Source organism: Pezoporus flaviventris, unplaced genomic scaffold (assembly GCF_033815535.1).
Source record: "Pezoporus flaviventris isolate CSIRO_AGI_PZ_B2104156 unplaced genomic scaffold, CSIRO_AGI_Pfla_v1 ptg000138l, whole genome shotgun sequence".
Lineage (NCBI taxonomy): Eukaryota > Metazoa > Chordata > Aves > Psittaciformes > Psittacidae > Pezoporus > Pezoporus flaviventris.
Window position 1 is genome coordinate 1,559,081 of NW_026892686.1, and position 24,695 is coordinate 1,583,775.

General features: G+C 49.9%; 1 protein-coding gene across 3 annotated transcripts in view; it reads right to left on the reverse strand.

Moving 5' to 3' along the window:
- Nucleotides 1–24,320, reverse strand: part of SLC4A5 (solute carrier family 4 member 5) — a 29,096-nt gene extending 4,776 nt beyond the window's left edge. The window contains exons 1-20 of one of the 3 annotated variants that reach the window (XM_061478964.1): nt 24,203–24,320; nt 23,613–23,742; nt 20,541–20,634; nt 20,141–20,332; nt 15,568–15,697; nt 13,364–13,524; nt 13,003–13,158; nt 10,950–11,045; nt 10,174–10,229; nt 8,096–8,253; nt 7,919–8,006; nt 7,620–7,774; nt 7,157–7,300; nt 6,854–7,028; nt 6,408–6,541; nt 6,017–6,288; nt 3,439–3,500; nt 2,816–3,016; nt 2,326–2,439; nt 1,251–1,412 (exon numbers count right to left, since the gene is read on the reverse strand). In XM_061478964.1, coding sequence (XP_061334948.1) covers nt 1,251–1,412; nt 2,326–2,439; nt 2,816–3,016; nt 3,439–3,500; nt 6,017–6,288; nt 6,408–6,541; nt 6,854–7,028; nt 7,157–7,300; nt 7,620–7,774; nt 7,919–8,006; nt 8,096–8,253; nt 10,174–10,229; nt 10,950–11,045; nt 13,003–13,158; nt 13,364–13,524; nt 15,568–15,697; nt 20,141–20,332; nt 20,541–20,613 — 2,529 coding nt within the window. In that variant the 5' untranslated portion in view covers nt 20,614–20,634; nt 23,613–23,742; nt 24,203–24,320. Of the gene's footprint in view, nt 1–1,250; nt 1,413–2,325; nt 2,440–2,815; nt 3,017–3,438; nt 3,501–6,016; nt 6,289–6,407; nt 6,542–6,853; nt 7,029–7,156; nt 7,301–7,619; nt 7,775–7,918; nt 8,007–8,095; nt 8,254–10,173; nt 10,230–10,949; nt 11,046–13,002; nt 13,159–13,363; nt 13,525–15,567; nt 15,698–20,140; nt 20,333–20,540; nt 20,635–22,509; nt 22,795–23,612; nt 23,871–24,202 lie in introns of those variants that run through there. The other 2 variants (XM_061478965.1, XM_061478966.1) reach the window with 2 other exon arrangements.
- Between the last annotated feature and the right edge of the window lie 375 nt (nt 24,321–24,695).

Consider the following 24,695-nt stretch of genomic DNA (forward strand, 5'->3'; position numbering starts at 1 on the left):
GCATCATCCTGATGCACCCCACAGTGCTATGGTGCACCCTGCATCATCCTGATGCATCCCACAGTGCTATGGTGCATCCTGCATCATCCTGATGCACCCCACAGTGCTATGGTGCAAACTGTATCACCTTGAAGCACCCCACAGTGCTGTGGTGCACCCTGCATCACCCTGATGCTCCCCACAATGCTATGGTGTACCCTCCATTACCCTGACACACCCCCCCCCAGTTCTGTGGTGCACCTTGCATTGCCCTGATGTTCCCCACTGTGTTATGGTGCACCCTGCATTGCTTTGAGGCATCCCACAGTGCTACGGTGCACCCTGCATCATCCTGATGCATCCCACAGTGCTATGGTGCACACTACACCGTTTTGAGGCACCCCACATTGCTGTAGTGCACCCTGCATCACCCTGGTACACCCATCATTGCTGTGATGCTCCTCACATTGCATCAATGCGTCCCACATCACCCTGAAGCATCCTGTATCACTGCAGAGCACCTTGCATCACCCTCATGCACCCTGCATTGCCATGGTTGCACCCTGCATGACCCTGAAGCACTCCATTTTGCTTCATACACACTGCATCACCCTGGTGCACTCCAAATTGCCACAGCACACCCTTGCAACACCTCAAGTCATCCTGAAGCAACTTGCATTATCCTCATGAACCCCACAATGCACCCTGCATCACCCCAGGCTATCCTAAACCACCCTGCATCACCCTCCTGCAATCCACTTTGTACTGATGCACCCACCACATTGCCATGGTGCACCCTGCAGCACCCCGCATTGCTCTCATGTATCCCCCTGCAGCGCCCTACATTGCCATGCTGCACCCTACAGCACCCCACATTGCTCTCATGCATCCCCCTGGTGCACCCTACATTGCCATGGTGCACCCTGCAGCACCTCACATTGCTCTCACGCATCCCCCTGGTGCACCCTACATTGCCATGCAGTGCACCCTGCATCCCAAGCAGTGCACCCTGCATCCTCCTATTGAACCGTGCTCTGTTGCAACACACCCCATATCCCCCCACCACACTACACCGGATGAATTTAACACCCTGGAGGCTTTGTCACCCCAGAAATACAGCTTGAAAGAAAAGGGAGAGCTCCTGCTTTGTATGGCCAGGGTGAACCCCCCCCTGCACCTTGCAGCAGCACCCAAAAGTGGGTGCTCGCAGGGATGCAGGCGGTACGCAAAGTGATGCTGTGTCCCCCAGCATGGGACGAGTCCCGGCTCACCCGCAGCTTGTGCTCCTTCCTGTTGACGATGACGGCTGTGATCTGCTGGTCCATGAAGATGAGGATGGTGACGAGGAGGGCGGGCAGGGCGCTCGCCAGGTAAACCCACCACGGGTTCTTCCCAAAGGGAAACACGAACCACCCTCGGTCCACACGGGTGGGCTGGGGAGGGAAGAGAAGAGGGTTGGACACCACGGCTGAGCACAGAGGGAGAAAATCCCAGCGCTGACATTTTGGGAAGCCCCACATCACCCTGAACCCCATCGCCTCTGAACGTTGTCCTGTCCTGGTGGTCAGCCTGCTCTCCCAAGGAGCAAGGGATGGGGCAAGAGGAAATGGCCTCAAGCTGCCCCAGGGCAGGTTTAGATGGAGCTGAGGAACAATTCCTTGCCCAGAGGGTGCTCAGGCATTGGAACAGGCTGCCCAGGGCAGGGCTGCAGTCACCGTCCCTGCAAGTGCTCACACACTGTGGGGACGAGGCCCTCAGTGCCATGGGTCAGTGGTGGCCTTGGCAGTGCTGGGGAAACAGATGGATTTGATGAGCTTAAAGCTCTTTTCCAACCTGCTTGATTCCATCATCCTGTATCCGCCCCAGAATCCCACCACCATGCAGCGGTACCCAAACCACCCCCAGCATCCACATGCCTCAGCCCTAGACTTTGTCTTGATGCTCACTGGGACTCCCCACGTCATCCACAGCAATACTGACAGCAGGGGGTAAAGACATTTGGGGCAATGTTTTACTCTAAAGGGGGTTTATTTTACCTTAAAATCAGTAGGCACTTGGAGCTTTGGGGTGTTGAGTCCGAAAAGCACATCCAGCCCCACAAACATTAGTATGGACATAAAGATAGAGAAATCACTAATAAGTTTACGCAGCTGCCAAGAATGAAAGAGAAAAGGGAAGGAAAAGAAAAACAGAAGGAAAAGAAGTCACAGAATTAGAATATTCCCTTGGAAAAGACAAAGTAGCTTCTAAGAAGGTGCCTGGACACTGCAGGAGCCATGTTTTATCCCCAAAACCATTGAGAAGCTGGAAAGAGAGTGTGGATGGAGAGGTGAGGAGCAGTCGAACCTTGATGATACTGGGGATGTGGAGCTTAGGGGTGTCCAGTCCGAAACAGGCATCCACTGCGCAGAAGATCAGGATGGAGAAGACATTGGAAAAATCAGCAATGAAAGCCCTGACCTGGAAGCAAGACAGGGAAATGGGGGTGGAAAGGGTAAGTAATGGGATGCTGAGGGTTATTAATGGGATGGAGTTTTGCTCCTGCTTCAGCATCCTTCCCTGAGCATCCTTCCAGCTCTGCTCATTCACGGATAACCTGGGTATCACTGTCAAAATGCAGATGTTTTTGCCCTTTGGGAATGGGTTATTCAGCATGCAAGAGCCAAATCAGCAGCCAAAAGGATCCCAAATAAAGGAGGATTCCCCTAATCTCTACCGACATCTAGAAATAGGGATTTCTTTTCTTGGAGTTCTTTGCATCCAGCAAGGAGACCACCAGCTCCCATTTTTCCTCCCTTTCGGAAAAGAAGGAGGTAAAACTTGGCACTTCCCTTACCTTGGTGGGGAAATAGCGGCTGAACTTGAATTTCTTCAGGGTCAAGGTCATGGAATAGGTCCCAAAGAAGAGGATGAAGGACATCAGGGCCAGGTCAGGCACGAACTTACAGGATTTCCCTACTAAGCTGCCGCCGTATTTGAGACATTCCTTCTTACTGAGCTGGGTCCAGTCCAGAGCTGTGAGGTTAATAGCATTGTACTGGGAAGAAAACCCCCAAAACAGCAAAATTAGTGTTTTAGGGAATTGCAGTGGGCCGGGAAAGGGGCATTTCCTGGCCCAAAAAGCAAAATTAGCCATTTAGGGAATTGTGGTGTGCAGGGCAGAGGGGATTTCCCAGCCAAAAAGAGCAAAATCAGGGTTTTACGTCAAAGGAAAAGGGTATTCTCAGTTTCCTGCCACTGGGAACCCCAAACCCACAGGAAAATCCTGGAGCTGCTTAGTAATTTGGGTGAAAAAAGTGGGGATTTGGTGCTGCTGAGCTGAGCCATGAACCCAAATCAATGCGAATCCTGCATTCCCCTCACTCCAAGCCAGCACGCCTCGCTCCCCGGATGCACAAGTCCTTTGGATTTGCCCTCCCTTGTCCCACATTTCCCACCAGGATGAGCAAACTCGCTTACCAGAGAAACATTAGTGGTGTTTGGTGCCACTGGAGCTGAAGCATCGAACAAGGTCGCATTGGCTGCGGGAAAGGAGTTTGTTATTGAGGTTTTGGGCTAATATCGAGGTTATGGCACTCAAAGCAGCCGGGCTTCACCCGGAGAGGCCCAGCTGAGCCCAGCTGGTGCCAAAGCAAATGTGGGGTCGAGCACATCCTCCAGGAGCCACACAGGGATCAGCATCCCAAGGGCAGACCGGGATGTGGGGAGAAAACCCCCTGGTTCTAACCCCACAGCCACTTCTCCCTGATTAATCCCGTGTGCCAGTGGAGAACACGGATTCTCCTTCATCATCTTCTGCTTCCAGGGCTGGCAAGTGCCCGGGGCGGTGGAAGTACTTTTAGGAGCTTCCCAGCTCCTTGAGCTTAAAGGAGCTTCCTGAGGAAGCCACCAGCATCCCGATACCCACATCTTCAAACCATGGGGTTAGACTGGAAAAGCAGCCTTGGTTTTGGGAGGCAGCACCCAATTATGCCCAATTTGCTTTTGAAATTTGTTATTTTGGGTTTGTTTGGGGGTTTTATAGTATTTTAGGGGTGTTTTGGTGTCTCACTGCAAAAATCTCCATCATTTCTACCCCCCGGCACCTTCGCTTCCAGTGCAAAAAGCAGCTCCGCAGCTCTCCGGGCGATGCAGCTCCGCAGCTTCAGGAGCACCCACATTCTTTAGGGGTGCCCCTAAGTGGGGTCCAGGACCATTCTGCCCCGCCCTCTTCCCTCTGCTCCATCCTCTTCCTGTGCCATGTGGGAATTTCTGCTGCCCCAACCTGCTGCCTCCATCCCTGGCGTAGAGGATTAACGAAGGAGAAGCGATTGCTGGGTTAGACACAGAGACCTAGGGCTGCCAAAACCAGGCTCCAGAAAACAGCATTATCATCATTATATTATTATTATTACTATTATTATTATTTATTAATTATTATTATTCCTCCATAAGCTTTTACTTTGCCAGAAACCAGCCTTGTTTGTGATTTCTACAACTTTAAGGCTAGCATCCCACTGGTGGCATGGTAAAAGAGGGTCCCAAAGCTCTACAGAATCCCTCTTAGCAGAGCAGAGAGAAAAGCCAAATACATGGTGAAAAAATAGAACAGCAAAACCTCCCCATGGGGGAAGAGTATCAGAGATTAAAAGAGTTTTAATATTTAGAAGGTGATACTCACTTGAGATTGAAATCAGCCCAAATTGATGTGTGCAGCAGAGACAAATATGGGACAAATCAGTTATAATAATCAAAAATCAGAACTGATTAAAAAAGATTTAAAAAAAAAAAAAAGGATTTTGAGGGGAATAAATATCATATCTCAAGAGCTAAAGGAATGGAAAATCCAATGTGGATACCATTGCTGTGGGTGTCCAGGGCAGCAAGGGCAAGCTTCAGGTTCTGGGGTGCAAATGCCTCTTAGCAGCCTGGGATTTGCTTGGGATGGGGTTTGGAAAAGGGGGAGACCTCCCTGGAGGCTAAAGGCTTCGTCTTCATCCATGTGGATGGATGGAGGTGGTCACAGTCCTGTTTGGGATATTTTGGTTCCCTGGGAATTTGGCATCAGGCTTTGCTTTCCTGCAGGTCAGATTTGGGAGGGTTTTGGCTTAGGAAGGGTTGTGTTGTCTCTACTGTGTGCAGGGTTTTCCAAACCCAACGGGATCAGTTGTTCAGCGGGTGGTTGATGAACAGAAATCAAGGGGAAATACAACACTCAACCAAATAAATGTTATTCCCATCCTGGAGGGTAAGATCTCTTCTTGCAGCGACGGATGTATTGGGGAACAGGTTACATGGCAGGTCTTGGATGCTTTTATTGCTGGTGAGAAATTCACTATCACACCTCTCTGCCTCCCCTGTCTGCAGCTGATACTCCCCAAAAGCACCAGCATTTAGACTTTGTAGTTAAACCTAGCTTTTAGGAAGTGGTCATTGTCATTAGACCAAAGCAAAGATTCCGCTCCTTTCCAGGTGGCCGTAGGAGAATCTGAGCTTCACAATTCGGGTGGGGGATCATCCAGTACATCCATCCAAGAGCAAAATCAGGGCAGCCATCAAAAGACCATCTGCTCCAAGCTCAGTGGCCTCTCCTTTACGAAAAGGAGTGAGAAAGAGAAGGAAAAGCAGTCCAAGGAGGTTTCCACATCCAAGTGGGATGTCCTGGGGTGTTGCAGACCCCGGAGAGGACAAATTCCCTCTGGTTTATTTTCTGGAGATGTTTCCATCGGCAGCGGGCTGGAATGATCCAAAATGTCCTTTTTTTTCCCCATATTTCTTTTTTATCCATCTAGGTCTGGCTGCTCCAGGCTGAGGCTTCAGTTCTCCGGCACCATTTGCTGTGTCCTGACAAGCACCAACGCTTCCATCCATGGGGGACAAGGCTCTACTTCCATCTTGCACCAAACAACCCTCAGAGGAGGGGGACAAGGTCTTTCTACCCCATGCTGACCAGGCAGCTGCCTCCTTCCATGTCCTCAGCCAATGATCCAGTGGGATTTACTCCCAGCAGGACCCCACAACCCCTTCATCTTTCCCCAAAAAACAGATGTGTACTCACCTGGGTCGGGAGCAATGCACTCGCACTTGTACATGGTCACATAGTCCGGCTTGAAGTCCGAATTGATGGGATAGTACTTAAAGGCTCCGATCATCTTCTTGATGGCATCATAGATGAAGATGAAGCTGATGAGGGTGGAGAAGCCTTCCTCTGTGAAGCGGGTGATGTACTTTATAATGAAGCTGGCATCGGTGGCCACCAGGATAAGGCACTGGAGGGCAGAGTGGAGGCCAATCCAGAGGCGAAACTCCATGTAGTCAATGCCGTTGCCTCTGAAAGTGGGAATAAAGGATGGGATGAGCAGCCCTGTGAGAGCACGCTGTGGGCTGGAGAACAGCCCAAATCCCGGTACGGATGGGTCCCAGGTCCCCCGGCATCTCCCAGCACCTACTTGCTGAAGTCAAAGAGCAGCTTCTCGAAGATGAGGATGGGGCCAGTGCTGCTGAGGATGATGAGCGGCTGCCCAGCAAAGAGGCAGAACATGGAGCCTGCCATCGCCGTGCCGAGGAAGCTCTCCATGACACCCTGGGGGTGGATCAAACCCAGCACTGTGGTGATGCTGTGCCACCTTACCTACCCCACTGATAGAGGTGGGAACTAAGGATCTCTCCTTGGATCTGTATAGGATTGTTGGGACCATGTCCCATTGCTCCTGGCATTGCCATTGAGATGGGTTTACCCCTTGTGTAGGTATTTCGGGATCGCCAGTCCCACTTGGCAATGAATTTCCATCTCCAGCATTAAGGCTTGGCATGGCACAAGGAAGGTAAAACCCACCCCATCCCATCCCATCTCACTGTCCCCAAGCCAAAGTGACCCCCTCTCCTTGGCCTTTACCTGGTAGTTGTCCGTAGCATCCCCAAGCAAGCCCCCGAACGTGATGGCGTTGGTGATGCAGCCCAGGTAGATGAACAAGATGGCAGAGATGGACTGGATATGAAAGCCTTCATAGAAGTCGCTTGGGAACCAGGGCAGCTTCCTCTTGATATCCAGATAGAGGCCACCACAAAACCTAAGGGGAAACCACAAAGGACCTGTGCCCTGTGCCCAAAAGGATTTCACCCCTCCGTGTCCCTGAGACCACAGGGTGAGCCAAGAGAAGACACTGATGGGGTTTTGGGTGGTGGGGTGCTTGCTCACCTGCCGGTCCATGCAAGTTCTTCCCCGATTTCATGAACTTCAGGCATCTCCCCATCATCACTGCCTCCTCCACTGGCCCCAGCGCCAGCCCCACCAGCCGTGCCATTCATCTGCCCCACTTCATTCAGTGAGAAAACCGATTTCCTGGGGGAGAGAGCCACCAGCGTTGGCCATGGCACCTGCCCTACCAACCCAGTCTTGATGCAGGGCCATGGTGTAGTTCTCCACCTTCATTAGAGCTCGGGGTTTGGGGTGAATGTGGAAAGATCAAGAGCTGGATTTCCCCAGCCCAAAGGTGGAAACAGCTCTGAGCTGCTCTAGGGGAAAAAAAGTGCTGAAGAAGCAGCATTTCTGGAACACCTGCAGGGGTTGTTTCTAGGGATGAAGGCAAACAAAGCTGCTGCGATCCAGCATCTCCAAACCAGGAGATGGGGATGGCCACAGCCTCACATCTCCCACCCACCTCTTCTCAGCCGAGGGCACTTTTTTGGGTGGCTCGATGCGAATGTTGGGGTCCCACTCCCCAGGAGGCAGGACAATGACTTCATCCAGAAACTCATCGATGCCAGCAATCAGGTCTTCTCTATCCCGGGCTTTGTAGGCAACGTCGCTGAAGAGCTGGGGGTCAAGAGAGGAGAGGTGTCAACCTGGGAACAGCATCCAGTACACGTGTCCCATGTTATTATGGGATTTTAAAGCTCATTTGGTGGGGTGACAGGGCAACAGGGTTCCTGGTGAGGGCGGGGTGATGCATCTACTCACATCATCCACCATGAGAGTCGCAATGGCTCTGCCTATCTCGTTGTAGGATTTGGCTTTTCCCGCGGGACCAAGGAGAATGAAAAGGAACCTGGGGAGGGAAAGGCACCATGTTGGCAATCTCGAACCACCACCATCTGTATCATGAGACCACTTTGGACCTGAAGGCATTGTGCTTACCTGGTGGGGACCGGCACCTCTGTCACCCCTCCCAGCATCGTCGCTTGGAGGAGCCGCACAAAAGCCACAAAGGGCTTCTCCAGGAACTCCACTTCTCCTACCAGCACATTGGATGCCTCTGCATCCTTGGGGATCTTCTTCATGAACTTGTTCTTCAGCTGTTGGAAAGACGAGGTTGGGGGTGGGAGTGGTGGCCAAAATTTACCTTTCCCCCCCATTTTCCACACTGCTAATGAAAAGCTGAAGCCAGAGGCTCAGACTTCTTCATCTCTGACAGTCCAAGGACTCACAGAGGTGGGATTTAAGAGCCATGCCCAAGAACCAGCAAGGATTCATCAAGCTCTATTTCTTCATTACTCCAAACCACCACTAAGCCCAAGATTAACTTGAAACCACACGCCTGGAGCTCCCTGGTAGGACATGCAACTGGGTGGATTGCAGGAGGTGCTACACAAGGAAAACCCCATGGAATTCACTGCCAAAAAATGAGGATCCGTGCATTTCTGCAGGTCCATCTGCAGCCTGCAGCCCCAACCTTCCCTATCCAATGCAGAAACACCACTGGATGCTGTGCACAGGGAATGATTTTGTAGCTCTTTCCTCCTCAATCTCATCCTCCGAGCAGGAACAAATGATGGAAGTAGGAAACCTCACGCATGGATTTACTCCCCGGGTCTCTTCTCCCCTGCAGCTCTTTCATTATTAGTTTAAAAGGGTTCAATACCAACCCAGGCAGGGTGTTATTATAATCTATATGCCAGCATGAGGGGAGGCATGTGAGCTGGGCAGCAAGCGCTCCCCTTTCTAATCTTTTAAACCCAAATGGAAAAAAATCATAATAATAAAGCAACTCCTCCAGTGCTGCTTGGAATAAGCAAGAGCAGGAGTTAACAGTGACCACTAAGCTTCATGTAACACTTAAAAAGTCCCTTTGTAGTGGGTCTAATAGGGTGATTAAACCTAAATGCTTTGCATATTTTGGGATTAACCCTCCGCACCCCACTGCTGGAGGCTGAGATTTGGGGTTCGTTTGGGCCAGCTGGATTGGTTTATTGAGAGTTGTGATTTTGGAAGGTGCCCTGCAAACCTTCTGCTTTCCCAATATCCTGGCATGTCCATGGCTCCCAGCAACACATGATTTTCCATCCTTTGCTTCCCCCTAAATTGCACCACCCCAGCAAGCATCCCTGGGGAAAAGCAAGCTGTTATCATAGAATCCCAGCCTGGTTCGAGTTGGAAGGGACCTTAAAGCTCATCCAGTCTTAACCCCTTGCCACGGACAGGGACACTTTCTACTAGCCCAGATTGCTCAAGACCCTGCCCAACCTTATCCCACACTGTGTTTAGTTTTCCCTTAGGTTTATGCTGAAATCCCACACAAACAGAAACAAAACGAAGCCCATAGAATGCATCAGCAGTTCCCAGCTAAAATGCCTCGATGGGAATGGGACATCCAGCAGAAAAACAGCACAAACCCTATGGATCCATCCATCAGCAAGCAAATACCTGGCCACAAACTGCCTGAGCAGCCTGAGCTCCATCTCAGCTCTCCAGTTTAAAGCAAACCAGGGGGGGAAAAGCTCCCAATGGATTAAATTCACATCCACCATTGCAAAAAAATCCATCATGGAGGGAAAAATGGAACCTGCCTCTATTTACAGACCATTGTCTCAAGAGCTGTGTCCATGTTTGCAGTCCTCAGTGCTTGGATGGGATTTATCCCCTCCAAATGCCAAGCAAAGGCTTTTGCAGGATCCCAAAACACTTCCAAGAACCTTTCCTTTCCTACCTAAAGGTTTTAAGGAATGTTTTCTCCACCCTGAGACTCTCAAGCTACGTCAGCATCCTCACACGTCCCTCTCTGTGTTCAACTCGCAAGCACAGGTATTATTTCTGGGACAGCTTCCCCATGAGTCAGCAGGGATCAATACATGGATTCATTTCCCTAATTAGGAATTTATGTGCTTATCGACCGAGTGAAGCTGCACAAGGCTCACATGGACCTTCACAAGCACAGTGTCCCTTCCACGTCCGAGATGCTCCTCGCACCATTGCACTAATGGTTTGGGGGTGATTACCTGGTCGGTGCTCGGTGTGTCCGAGATGTCGTTCATGCTCCGACTCTGCGCGTGACCTGATGGAGATGAGAGAGAATCATGGAATGCTTTGTGTTGAAGGGAGCTTAAAGCTCATCCAGCTCCAACCCCTGCCACGGGCATGGACCCCTTCCACTGGAGCAGCTTGCTCCAAGCCCCTGTGTCCAACCTGGCCTTGAACACTGCCAGGGATGGGGCAGCCACAGCTTCTCTGGGCACCCTGTGCCAGCGCCTCAGCACCCTCACAGGGAAGAGCTTCTGCCTTGTCTGCAACCTAAATCCCTCCTATTTCAGTTTGAACCCATCACCCCTTATCCTACCCCTACAGTCCCTGATGAAGAGCCCCTCTCCAGCATCCTTGTAGCCCCCTTCAGACACTGGAAGCTGCTCTGAGGTCTCCACGCAGCTTCTCTTCCCCAGGCTGAACAGCCCCAGTGTTCTCAGCCTGTCTTCAAAGGTAAGAAAAACTATCCCCTGAGGCACAGCTGAATTCCTGCCCCACGTGCAAGGTGAAAACATAGTGGGAGGACTTCAATGTGAGTACAAACCATACTATTTATTAGAGCTAAGCTTGCACACCAGGTGCAGTAAGATGAAAGCCCAAGAATACGAGTTTGACTGATACCAGCCAACCTTTGGCTATGCAAACTCCACCTCACTGCTGGCTGGGGTGGGATCCCCGTGGAATTACAACTCATTTTGATCTCCCTGCTTCTTTCAGGCCTGTTTCCACCTCCCCAGCACCCTCCTTGGCTTACGCAGGCGGCCGTAGCTCGCGCTCTGCCGCATCCGCAGGTCCTCGGTGGAGCGGTGGAAGGCGGCACCGGCGGCCGGGCTCCGGACGGGGCTGCGGGCTGCGGGAAAGGAGCAGTTAGAGGAGATGCAGGTCCCATATAGGGAACCATTGGGTGATGCTAAAGGCAAGAGGCCAGGCTGGAAATCAGCTGCCCAGCACAGATGGGACCCTTCCAGCTCTGATACATCAGCATTTTGCTTTTCCCTCTTACTCACATTTGCACTTTAATCTCACCCATAGGATCCCAGCCTGGTTTGGGTTGAAGGGAGCTTAAACCTCATTCAGTTCCAACCCCTGCCACGGGCAGGGACACCTTCCACTGGAGCAGCTTGCTCCAAGCCCCTGTGTCCAACCTGGCCTTGAGCACTGCCAGGGATGGGGCAGCCACAGCTTCTCTGGGCACCCTGTGCCAGCACCTCAGCACCCTCACAGGGAAGAGCTTCTGCCTAAGAGCTCATCTCAGTCTCCCCTCGGGCAGGTTAAAGCCATTTCCCCTTTTTCTATCTCATTAGCAAAGAGCAAACTGCCCTCACCCAAGTCTTCCCACTGCAGAGGCTCCGTGCACCACCCCACACCTTATAAGTACTCTTTTTGAGGCTATGAACGGGTTCTGAAGTGCAATTTCTGTTATTTAGGATGACCCAACACTTTATTTGGCTTTTTAATCCAACAATTATCCCCCCAAAAACCCTACATTTGAAATTTGTCTATCCTCACCCCCTAAAAATAATGATGAAATTCCCACTGGGCATGGCCCTGATTCAACATTCCAGCAGTATTTATCTATATATCATGGAGTTGCCAATGGCATAACAAACGTGAGGGAGCTTTCTGCTTCTGCCCATGACCACCCTGTCCTTGGTGGCCCTATTTGCAAACTCCAAGTGATGCCTCATCCCAGCAAGGAACTAGAAATACAGACGATGTCCGTATTTTTCCTACCTACAGGGACTAACCACAACATTTCCAAGTCAAGCTCCATTTTGAAGGCTTGTGGGCAAATATTAGCTCAAATATCTACTTCTCCAACGTAGATGATGGCTGCTTTGAAACCTGGGGATGCCCATGGGGTGGGAATATTGCTTCTTGATGGCCTCTTCCATGTGCACTTTGTGGGTGCCGCTGCTCCTGTCTACCCAAGGAGCAGCTGAAGCCCGGCAAATCCCAGGCTCCACCAGATGACCTCAGTTTAAACCTAAGTAAATAATCTAGCCTGAAAACAAACAAATGCCCTTTTATAATGGCTCAAAAATAGGTTCAACCCCAGCCCAGACAGGATTTTTCTGTAGGCTGCTGTGCCAGAAAACCTCTTGGCCAAGTGACCGCCAATGCCATTGTCCCTCACACAACGCCCGTGTCCATCTCAGCAGACATCTCTTTGGCTTCTGGCTACCCCTATCCTTAAAGCCATCAGTGACAGAGTGTTCATAGAATAACAGGATGGTTTGGGTTGGAAAGGAGCTTAAGACCACCCAGTTTCACCCCCCTGCTATGGGCAGGGACCCCTTCCACTGGAGCAGCTTGCTCCAAGCCCCTGTGTCCAACCTGGCCTTGAGCACTGCCAGGGATGGGGCAGCCACAGCTTCTCTGGGCACCCTGTGCCAGCGCCTCAGCACCCTCACATAAATCACTTCTGCCTTATCTCCAACCTGAACTCCCCCTGTTTCAGTCTGAACCCATCACCCCTTGTCCCATCCCTACAGTCCCTGATGAAGAGCCCCACTCTGGCATCCTTATAGCCCCCTTCAGACACTGGAAGCTGCTCTGAGGTCTCCACGCAGCTTCTCTTCTCCAGCCCCAACGTTCTCAGCCTTTCTTCATACAGGAGCTGCTCCAGCCCCTGAGCATCCTCATGGCCTCGTCTGCACTTGTTTTTTGAGGTCTTTCTCCATGCAATAAATAGATGGGTGCCCTCAATTATTGGGTTTCCCCAGTTCCTTCCGAGATCTTCCTCCCTCCAAGCTGTCTCACCAAAGACTCAAGGATGCCACCAACGCTGGACCACAGGGACTCACTTGTGTTGGAGGAGACAGACTTTCCAATGTCAGCCAAGGACCGGTGGATTGGCTTCTTGGTTTGGTGACGGTGCTTCCTGAGGAGCACATAGCTTATCTTCTCCCGCAGCTCTGGCTTGAGCAGACCATCCTCGATCTGCTTCTCAATGACATCGTCTGCAAGCACCAAATAAGAGGGGCGCATGGGTTACCACACTGCAAACCCTCATAGAAAGCTCAAGACAACACTGATTGAACCAAGTTGATGGATCTCAACTCCTGTCATTGCTCAATCCCATGCAAGCACATTTAAATCTGTTCCCAGCACTTAAAGACGTGGGGGAAAAGCCATCTGAAACCGTTAATACCTGCTGTTTCCTACCTATGATCTGGGGCAAAGAGTAGCCATCTAAGTCCAGGAGCACCGTTCCTGTCTGTAGGCACGTCCTCAGCTCAAACAGGCTGTGCAAGGACAACGTGGACACGTGGGGCTTGCTCCACCTCTCCCCACCTTCCTCCACCTTTTCTTCAAACTTTATCCACCTGAAATGAGAGGTTGGGCATGGGATGGTGTGTGAGAAGGGAACAAGAGAATTGCTTTTCCTGTGGAGTTTCCCTTCTGCAGCTTTGCAAACCTGGGTTTGTTCACCCCTTGTTCTTCAGGATGGGAATGGAGAAACCAAGTAACATCATTAGACAAAATACTGCTCGCATGCTTGCAGAGCAGAGTAAAACCTCTCAGCTCCACCACTGACCTCAACCCTCCTCAAATGGCTCCTGTGAGATGGGAGAGGTTTTCCCATGGAGCTGACCTTGCCTTAGCCAGGATCTGCATCCACATGGACCAGCCATGCATGTAGGGCAATACAAATGGCTTTGCAACACTTTAGCGATGCTCAGGCTTCATTCCCATGGTGGGAGACAAGGGGGTTTGCAAGCCCTTGGAATTCAGCCCTTCTACCTGTATTCCTTAACTTTACAAACCAAAGGCTTCAGAGCAAGACATCAGTTTGGGGACTAAAGCTGCTTTTCCTTTACAGGAGGTTTGCAGGCTCCATGGATTAAGGCTTAACCTTACAACTTTTAACTGGTACAAGTGGGACTTTGGCTCTGGCTGACACAGATGGAAATGATACAGGAGGAGAAGGGGTTTGGGAATAGCTGATGGCTCATGAAAGCTGCAGAGGGAGGATGGGGAGAACCCAGCATTGTATCAGCTTACAAGGGGGTGCATTAAAATGCTGCAGCAGAGAAAATCCTGGGTGTCCCTACTGAAAAAAAACCCAAACGGTTATTCCAAACGGAGTGTTAGGAATAGTTTGTGGTGGGGACAAAACCCCAGAATGCCCAAAAGTATAACATTTGGCTTTAGTGCCAGTGGTGAGCACATGGGGTAGGTACTCGGGCCGGTGTGTGGGACTCGAGGCACGTTTCCAGCAGCACCTTTGCCTTGGGATCAGCATCCCGTGAGCCTTTCTCCAAAGCAAAACTCCATCTCCCTGCTGTGCTCAGCTTCTTGATTTCCATTTATTGGCATTTATTGTGGATTTAGCCCAGCAAGGAGCTGCTCTCCTGTGGCTAAAACGGCTGAACCATTCCCCACTGGAGAGCGGAAATCCAGGACTTGAGAAACCTCCATCCTCCTGCTGGGAATTTGGAAACCTCCATCTCAATCCCTTCCCTGATGAAAACCCCAATGCAAGGAGAAGGATGCTTGAGAGCTTTCCACATATTTGATGATCACAGAATCATGGAATGGTTTGGATCGGAAAAGACCTTAAGATTATACAGTTCCAACCTGCAAAGGATGCAAATAACCAGCCCAAGAGATAGGATGAGCACCCACAGGGCCTGATCCTGCTCTCAGGTGAAGTTCTACACCTGCCAATCCCACATGTGCTTGGAAAGGGTTGGGGATACCATCAGCATCCCTGACACCCATCCCAAAGCTCCCCCAAATCCCCCAGCCCTACCAGCCCTTACACAGCTGAGTCTAGGGAGAGAAAATCCCACCTGGATTTGAGATTTTCCCCTTGGATAAGCTCCTAATTCCATAAGGTGAACAGCACTTGCAACTACTCTCCTACTTCTATTAAAGATGCAGGTGGGTTTTATTATTATTGCTTGAGGAGTAGAAGTTTAAATCCTGACCTGGCCAAGTATGGGGGGAAAAAAGACCTGGGAAAATGTCCCTTTATATCCCCTCTTCCCATTTCCCAGCTCTTTGCTCTAATTCTCCGGTTTCCCAACTGGAAATATATACTGGAGGTGTAAAGCCCTCGTTTCTATACCTTCCCAGCCCTTTCTGCAGGGCTTTGCTCTCATGCTATGACTGGGAATGGGAAAAGCTCCAGCTCTGCGGTTGATCCAACCTGGGAGATGTGGGATGAGATGAAATATTCCTCCTTTCCTCCCTTTCTCCTCTGCCATGCTAAGCTCACAAAACACCTTGGTTTATGCATTTGCCTAACCCAGGCATAGCTTTTTTAACCTCTTTAAGAGCCATGCTCATTCCCAGACCCTTTTCCCATGCAGGGATCTTTAGGAGATCTTTCCCAAACACATTTCCAACCCGAAGCATCTCACCTGGCCGACTCTTTCCACTCCATCTCCTCACCATCGTGCTGCAGTGTGTCCATCTCCGTGAAGAGCGTGGGGTTGGGAGGTTCATCATCTTCCCCCAGGATGTAACGGAGGCGCTCGGCAGCTGGAGACACTGCCAGGGGTGGGGAAAAGAGGTTTTACCATCGACCGGAGGTGAGATGATCCCATAAGGAAAGCCCCAGGATGGGTAAAGAGGGATCTGCGGGTCTAGTTAACATCCTGGGGTAGAAAAAGGAGGTTTTGAGGAAAACCTCTAAGGTGAGAGACACTGAGGACTGAGGGAATTCTAGGTAATCCTCTCACAAAATCCCTGTGCAAAGAGATATGGGATGCTGGTGAAAGGATGAGCGAAGGCTGTGTAGAAGAATCCATAGGTCTGGGCTGGGAATTAAGGAATGCAGCCAGTCCTATATACAACATAGTCAAATTCCCCTTTCAGGAGCATTATGTGCCCTGTTTCCATGGGGTATCCCACATTTTTTCCCTACCACAGAGCCTGATTTTGCCAGGTTCAAGCTGTCTGCTATCAGTAATATGGTCTCCAGCACTGTATAGCAGGATGCATGAGCGCTCAGAACACATTTTCCCACTGGATTCCCAAGGGGAACATGTATCTTTTGAGAGGAATAATAAAAATTTACCATTTCTGCAGGAAAAATCCAGCTTCTTGCTGCAAATAACCCACCAGACAGGGAAGGCCACTTATTGCCTCCTGTGGTATGTTACGGAAGGGGAGCAGCAACACGTCGCCTCCTGCCAAAGCTCCCAATTGATGGGAAAAGGGGTTTTCATCTTTGGAGCATTCCCCATGGACTGCACCCATCCAGTGTGACCATGGAAGGGTGATGGATCTGCCCTCTCCTCCTGAAGACAAAGCCAGGCTGGGTTTCCCTTTAAACCCTCTCCATCTTCAGGTGCTTCACTAGTAAAGCCTCATCATTTTGGTTGCAGGGAGGAATTAAACACTGGGATATGAACCTGGAAGTGGCATGGATTCATCCACTCTCCAGTTGCCCTGTTATCCATACAAGAGGTTAAACTCAGCCCTATGCCAGGCTTCATGGAAATGGTGTATATTTAATCAAATCTTTGATCGTATCCCTCTCCTAATACAGTAGGGATTCATCCACCTTAGAAATGTCTTTGTTAGTAGGATCCTTCTGTTCTCAAACCTGGGAATAAGAAAGGTGGGTAATACAGTACCTATAAAAACCAGGTATATTAAATTGCCATGCGTGAGAGGAGGGAGGAAATGGGAACATTGCCTTTTCTCCCCATCAAAGGAGACAAGAACCAAGTCGCAGTGGCCGTGAAAGAATAGGATGTCCCTTGCTCTAGGCTGAGCCTGCTTAACTGCTTAAGCTCTTTAAACCCCACCACCAGGACTAAAGCCCTGTTGTCAAGTTCCTCCTTCCACTTCCATAAGCTTCATTATTATGATTATTAATATTCCTGTTAATTTTAGAGCTGGGCTACGTGCCTGGAGGGCACAGCTCTTTAAGCCTAAAGTGCTGTTCCCGTAAGAGGGGATGAAGTCAGTGTGGTGCTGGCAACCCCTCACCCCGGCCTCATGCTGTGCTCTGCAGCCCAAAACTGACATATCCTGCAAAAATCACAGCAAATACACGAGCCAGACCATGGAAAATGGTAGAAATAAGGGAATTTACTGGAAATTTACTGTGAATTTACTGTTTTGGTCGGAATCTCTGGATGGATTTGTTCAAAAAGGGGGACTCGTGGTTTTGCAGCAGGGGAGGGCGAAGGGTTGGAGCTTGGTAAATCTTTGGCTTGGTGGTGGCTGCTCCCAACTCTGCCCAAATTCCCACCTTCAGTGCTTAAGAAGGATCCCTTCTCCTGCATCAGCCTGCCAGAGGGTTCCCCAAGCATCTTGCACTGGGGTGTTGGGGCTGTGACACATTTTAACCACTGGAAACCATTAAAGATATAAGCAAATTTGCAGAGAAAGAGCTCTTTAGGGTGTTTTGGGAGCTTTTTCCCCACTCTCCCCCTGTTTAAGGAATAAACCCACCTCTCAACACAGAACATGAGCTTCCCGACGGCTTCCCACCGCTCACTGACCCGAGCAAAGAGCCGGTTGCTAAACCAACAATGCCGGGGCTTGGCCACGCAGCCAGAATTCATGGGCTTTATTCACCTGCAGGACCCTTTCGTGCCTGGGACAGCACCAGCCTCCTGCTTTTTCCTCCTGGGAATCTGATTCAGCACCTGAATCAATCCTGCAAAGCAGCTGGGGAATATACACTGAATAGCAGCATCCAGGGCTTGGTACCTCTGCGGAACACAAGGCTATAACTGATCATAGAATCATGGAATGGTTTGGGTTGGAAGGGACCTTAAAGCTCATCCAGTTCCAGCCCCCTGCAGTGAGCACCTGTCAGATGCAGTGACAGTGGCTAAAACCCACAAAGCCACCCCAAAATCTGCACCTATTTCTTGCAAGATACAGTTCAATGGGTGCCCAGAGCAGATCTGTACCTCCTTGAACCAGCTTTTACAATGGGAAAACACTGCCAGCTGTTTGAAATCAAACCTCTGCTGTGATTTCAGATGCAGTGGATCAGAACTGAGCCCATAGACACAGAACTAGCCCGTCATTAACAGTGGTGAGCATCACAGAATGGTTTGGGTTGGAAGGAACTTTCCAATGCCCTGCAGTGAGCAGGGGCATCTTCAACTAGACCTGGTTGCCAGAACCACATCCAGCTTAGCCTTAATATGGGATAATTTTACATATACAAGAACCTATATTTCCATGGATAAGCAGACAGGACAGACCAGTCACACTGATTTATACCTCCTTTAATGTGAGGTTCACAGAGCCCTTCACACCCCAACTTTGGTCCAGCAGTAAAACCTCACCTAGCGATGCTTTTCCAAGCCAAAATTCCTGTTCTGGTTTTAGGTATAATTAAAAAGGTGGTAAAATAGGAGATGGATGAACCTGGTTCTCCCGGGGTTTGCAATCCAGCTGTGCAGTGGGACTAAGCCTGATTTAAGGCTCTGGCATATGAGCCATCCACTATCATGGTCCTTCTGAACACACAACAACCTTTTTCCTGGGGTTTCATGGATTAGAATGGCACCTTCCCACCCAACAAGATAGAGAAGACTGAGGTGCACATCCCATGGGATTAGATGCTCCATTCCTCTTCAAGAAAACCCCAGCTCTGGGAGATTTTTCTCCTTCCAAATAGCCATTTCTCTGCTTTCCCACTGCTGCAGAGCAGTGGAAGATGATACAGACCCATGTATCCCCACCTTATATTTGGGGTGAGCTTTGGAGCTTGGTGCCCCAAGCAAATGCTCAAGCCAAGACCATGCTGGCTCCCAAGCTGATTTTGCAAAGGAAAAGCAAAGCCAAATAAACCCAGGAGCTTTTCCTCTTCTCCAGCTCCCCCATTACAGACACCGAAGAGCCATGGAAATCACCTACCTGGAATCGTTTCCATCTTTTCTCCCATTTCTTCCCGGCTCAACCAAACCTTCAGTGCACGGTACAAAAAAAACCACAACCCCCCAAACTTCCTCCTTTATCCACTCAGGCTTGTTAAACTCCCAAGGCTTAAGGAGCAGATTATAGAGAATATAAAGCACTTTCCTTTCCCTTTAGCTCTCATGACGGGAAGTTACCAAATCAAACGGGATGCGTGTAGGAGAGGTGAGTGGCAGCAGGATGGAGCGAGCGAGAAAGGGGAGGGAGGGAAAGGTGGGAGGACAGAAATCAAAGGGTTGGGGTTATCCTGTGGAAGGGGTTTGTTTCCCACCCAGAGCCAGGTGGGAAAACCCCCTCCAAGCTCAGGGCAGAGAGATTTTTGTCTGGGAAAAACACCCAAATGAGGAACATTTCCAAAAGGAAAACGGGGCTGATGCAGAGTTAAGGCTTTCTGGGGTCTTTTCCCTCCATAAAATGACTTTTCCCTCCCCAAACTAGCCCAGTGTTATATCCCAGTGGCATGTACTGTGGAAAGGAGGTGACATGGTCCTGCTCGCGCCACAATGAAAGGCAATAAGGGAACTTTTCCTTCCATAGGGATAAGCCACGCTGAGCCTCCCGCGCTGCTGAGCCGTGACGTGGTCTGCTTGACATAAACCCAAATGCAAATTTCTATAGGGGGGGCGAATAAAAACCCAGCTCCTTTGCTGTGCAAAATGTTAATCTTTGCTAAGGAGATTTAAGGAGAGCGGGCAAAGCCCCAGGCAAAAAGGAGTGATGCCCAGAGGATGTCTGCACCCCAGGACCCTGCCATCACCCCATCATCCCGTTTCCTCCTTAGCAATCTCCCAGGGGCAAGCACAGCCTCCTGAGGGCAAGGACAACCTCTTTATAGCCCACCCATCACCTAAGCAGCCTGAAATCCCATTTTACACCCTGTTCTCAGGGACATTCACAGGGAAAAATAAACTCGGGAAGCGCTGGGAAATGCGAGCACCGGACCAAGCAAGGTGGGTAGTTACATGGAGGGTGACTTAATCCCGGATTAAATGATGCTGCCAAAGCCCTCTTGCTCTTTTGGGAAGCCCAATGACCACTCACTGGTCCTGCTGGCATTGTCATTGCCGCTCTCATAGCAGCCGTGGCCGCCGTCGTCGGTGTCGGAGTGGTCCTGGCGCTCGTAGCGCCGCTCGCTCTCACTCGTCCTATCCCGGCTGGAAGCTGATCTTCTCCGGCGCCGTTTCCTCCGGTAGCCCCGGGGCACTGGCACCCCGATGTAGATGGAGTGGTAATCTGGGGAGGGGAGGGAAGCTTTAGAGGGCGGGTCTGGGTCATTCTCACTTGCAAGAAAGAATAAAAGCCAGGGAGATGTTCGCCTTCTTCCCGCCGGGTTTAAAGCATCCCATGGGATGTGCTGAGCCAAGCGCCGGGAGATCTGAAGCATCAGCCAGCAGGGAAGACCCCGCTGCCGTCTGGGGCATCCCCAAGGGTTTTTGCTCACCTTCCTCATCGTCGTATCTCCTCCTCGAGCTGCTGAGGCCCCTCTCACTCATCCCATCCTCATCCTCTAGCATGGTCCCGCCACTCGGAGAGAGCTGAGCCATGGGGAGGAGAAAGGAGAGAGATTATAAAGGGTGCTGGGCAGGGAAATAGCCTCTGCACACCCACTTGGTGCTCCCTGCTATGGGAATCCTTCACCAGTGGCACCAATGTCCTTTCGGGATGGGGTGAGGATGCACCAGGGATCCTTCAGCACCTCCTGCAAGCACCCTTGGTGAGGTCTCAGTCCTGCCTTACTCTGTGCCAGCTCTGCCCCTGCTCCATCTCCACTCTGTCCAATTATCTGGACGAATTTCACCACGGTTACATCTCCAGCCTCCTATTCCTGCTGCTGAAGGAAGGTGTAAGTGAAGTGTAAGAGATTATTGCAGAGATTTGCTGGTACAAGCACAGCAGCTCCATTCGCAGGGGTTCTTGCTGCCTATAAGCACCCAGTTAATTCTGGGGGAAACCTGCACAGATAAAAGGGGTTTTGCAGATGCAAAGTTCATTTTTCCCCACCTAAGCACAGCTTTTACACCATTCACACGCTGCCACTTCCAGGTACCTTCCTTCAAACCTGCTGATTTATTCCCCAGATGGGTTTCTTTGGAATTTGCTCATTAATCTCCTAATTATCTGACCTCCAGTGATTGCCTTTCACACATGACTTGGATAGGAGAACGGTTACTGTTCATGGCAGCCCAATCAATGCCTCCCAAAGTCACTTTGAGAGCGGTCGGAGAGCCAGCCTCTCCGTGTCCCCTGGTCCAGCTGCTTGCATCCACGGCAGTATCATATCATTATCCATCTATCTGAGGGAAGAGAAATCCCAACTCAAGCCAAATAGGTTAAAAATATAAAGCAAATGGAAAAGCTGGAAGTATCCAGGACTGGCCAGGTTGGCTCTGCTGGAGCTGCTGAATTACTGACCCATTCCCCATGTTTAGCCTGATACAGGCTCCAGCCTTGTCCCAGTTGCTATTTGAAGATTGGTTTAACAGATTTGGGGTTTATTTTACTTTGTTTCACCCCATGAACCCAATGCTTTTTGCACAGGTGCAGGGACCAATTTGTTTTAGGGTCAAACACTTCCAGATGGACAAATCCTGCCCCAAACATGTGGGGTAATATCAACTGCAAGCCCTGGCTTCCTGGGAATAACATTATCAGGCTAATTCTGAGGGGTTTAGGAAGCTGGTGCTGGCAGGAGAAACAGCACAATACCCACCCAGCCGCAGGCAGAAGTAGTTCTTCTTCTAACAGATGGAGTATTAGGAACCTCCCTATGAGGTTTCCCCACCAGCTTCAGCGCTAGGTTGGGGTTCCCGAATGGATGGTGATATATTGGGAAGAAACAGGACTTCTTTTTCAACGCAGCTTGGCCAGCAAGAGCTCTACCAGAGCTCCACTGGGCAGCAAAACCAACCCATCTGCTAAACCCAGGCTTTGTTAGAGCCACTGACAAACAAAAGGTCCTGAATGATTATGGCTGATTGATGAGGGTCATGTAGCCTGGCAGTTCTTCCCTCTGATCTTTTACATATAAAGCTTTTTTGTCCCCCCCCAATATTGCATACAAACACAAGTACAATGCAGACAAGAAGGGTTGGAAAAAGCAACTCTAAGCACAGTAGAAATAAGGGGAGGAAAAGAAGAGCACGGTTACCTTTGCCAATGAAATCCCACTACTCCCACCACAAAACCAAGCTTTAGCATTAATAAACAAGTTTTAGCATGAATAAACAAGTTTTAGCATGAATAAACAAGTTTTAGCATTAATAAACAAGTTTTAGCATGAATAAACAAGTTTTAGCATGAATAAACAAGTTTTAGCATGAATAAACAAGTTTTAGCATGAACAAACAAGTTTTACCATGAATAAACAAGTTTTACCATGAATAAACAAGTTTTACCATGAATAAACTCACCCTGAGCCCTCCAAACACGCTCAGAAATCAGCGGATGGAGCCGTGCAGTGAAGTCACAGGCACTCGTGGGTGCGGGAGCCCAGATTGCCTCGAGATAAAGCTGCTCTCGCCACCATCGTATCGACACCCAGTGCCAAACCCTCTGTAGCTCCCAGGTTAAAATGGATTTGGGGCGGCACCAATTGATTTTGGGAGCGGAAAGGCATCATGGGATGGAGATAAACTTCTGGAGAGGATGGAGTATCCAAGCCAGGGAGACCTGGTCTTGCGCAGGGATGGTCTCTAGATATAATGTAGGAAATCCAAGGTGTCCATCCCCAGCTTGCAGGGCCTCTGTCTTTTGGGGTTTTTTTTCTATCAGTTTTGCCCTGATTGCTGGGATTTGGGATGGAAAATGTTTTTCTTTGTTTTCTTTGTGCACTGTCATGGACATCTGATCTTAAACAGAAGAAAATTATTCGGGGAGTTACAGAGAGCCATCACCAGCAGCAAGAAAGCTCCTAAAGCCCCTGGGGATGATAGGATCAGCCCTATGGCTATAGAATCAAAGAATGGTTTAGGTTGGAAAGGACCTTAAAGCTCATCCACTTCCAGCCCCCTGCCATGGGCAGGGACACCTTCCACTAGAGCAGCTTGCTCTTGTCCTGTCCCTACAGGCCCTTGTCCAAAGCCCCTCTCCAGGTTTCCTGTAGCCCCTTTAGACACTGGAAGCTGCTCCAAGGCCTCCCCGAAGCCTTCTCTTCTCCAGGCTGAACCAGCCCATCAAATACAGTTTGGGTTCTTTTTTTGATGAGAATTGCACACTGAATTATTTTGCCATTTCCACAGTTTGCTTTTAACGTGTTAAACATCCTAAAATTGGATTTCATGGAAATCCAGCTCCTGGTCCCACGATCATGCCCACTGTGCTTCCCAAGCTGTCCGCTTCTATTTAATGCCTGGCTTGTTCACCCCTGCTTAGCCTTTTAATGAGGGTATCAATAAATCTGCATCAAAGCAGCATCCAGCCCTTTATCAGGGCTGGCTTTGTTGTTAGTGGAAGGAGAACTTGGAAATCAGACTTTGTGCTTTGAGGTCACTCCATATCAGGGCTTTTCTCTCACCTCCAGGGGATTATTCAATGGCACAATCTAGTCTCAGCAGAAGCAAAGCAAAAGTTTGATGCTTTATCCCTGCTCTCATTTGCTTCCCAGCTCCTGTTTTATTGGATCTGTTCTTCCATGTGTAGCAGGTCTGGAGCAAGGGACAAGTGATTTCAAGACGCAGAATTTAGGATGAAGTAAGGAACGCTATTGGCATCCCCTTTATTTAGAGTAGCAAGGCATGTTTGTAAATAGGAGAAAAGCTTTTCCAAAGTATGCTTATGATTTCATGCTCTTGCTCTTGCTTGATCTTTCCCATTTTCCAGGCATTAGCATTGTGGGAATAGGGGAGCCAGGTGCCTAAATCATGGAATCACAGAATCACTTAGGTTGGAAAAGCCCTTTAAGCTCATCCAGTCCAACCATTCCCCAGCACTGCCAAGGCCACCACTAACCCATGGCACCGAGGGCCTTGGCTGCATGGTGTGTGAACACTTCCAGGGATGGTGACTCCACCACTGCTCCAGGCAGCCCGTTCCAAACCCTAACTTCTCTCCATCTCCCATTGCTTACTGCCTGCTAAAAACCAGCATTAATCCAGACATGAAAACCTGCTTGCAACCAACCTGTGCAATGCTGCCCGTGCTGGGGTCCAGCATCAGCCAGGAAAAGGGTTTAAAGATGCTGGTGGCTGTTTGTCCCATAAATAAAGAGCAAATACAGAAGTTAACTTTCTTCCTCCAAATACATAGAAATGCAAAGAGCAGGTTGAGTTTATCAGCTTGTAGGAAGAAGGGTTTACTAAAAACATCCTGGAGAGAGGAGGGGAAAGGAAGAAAAGCAGAATCCCAGGAGCTGAACCCCGCTGACCCCCCTGCTCAGCTTTTGGGGTTCCCAGCTCCGTTTCTAATGGGATTTGGGGGGGAAAAGGGTTCAGAAAGTGTTCTTTCCAGGCTTGTGCTATTGATTGCTTCATGTTTAAAGAGTAAAGCCTGGAATCAGTCAGAAGAGGGAGACAGAGCCCGGCAGATGCAGGGCATCCAACTAAAGCCAGCCTCCGGCTTCCAAAGTAGCCTTAATAAAAGCTCCACTAATAAATGCAGC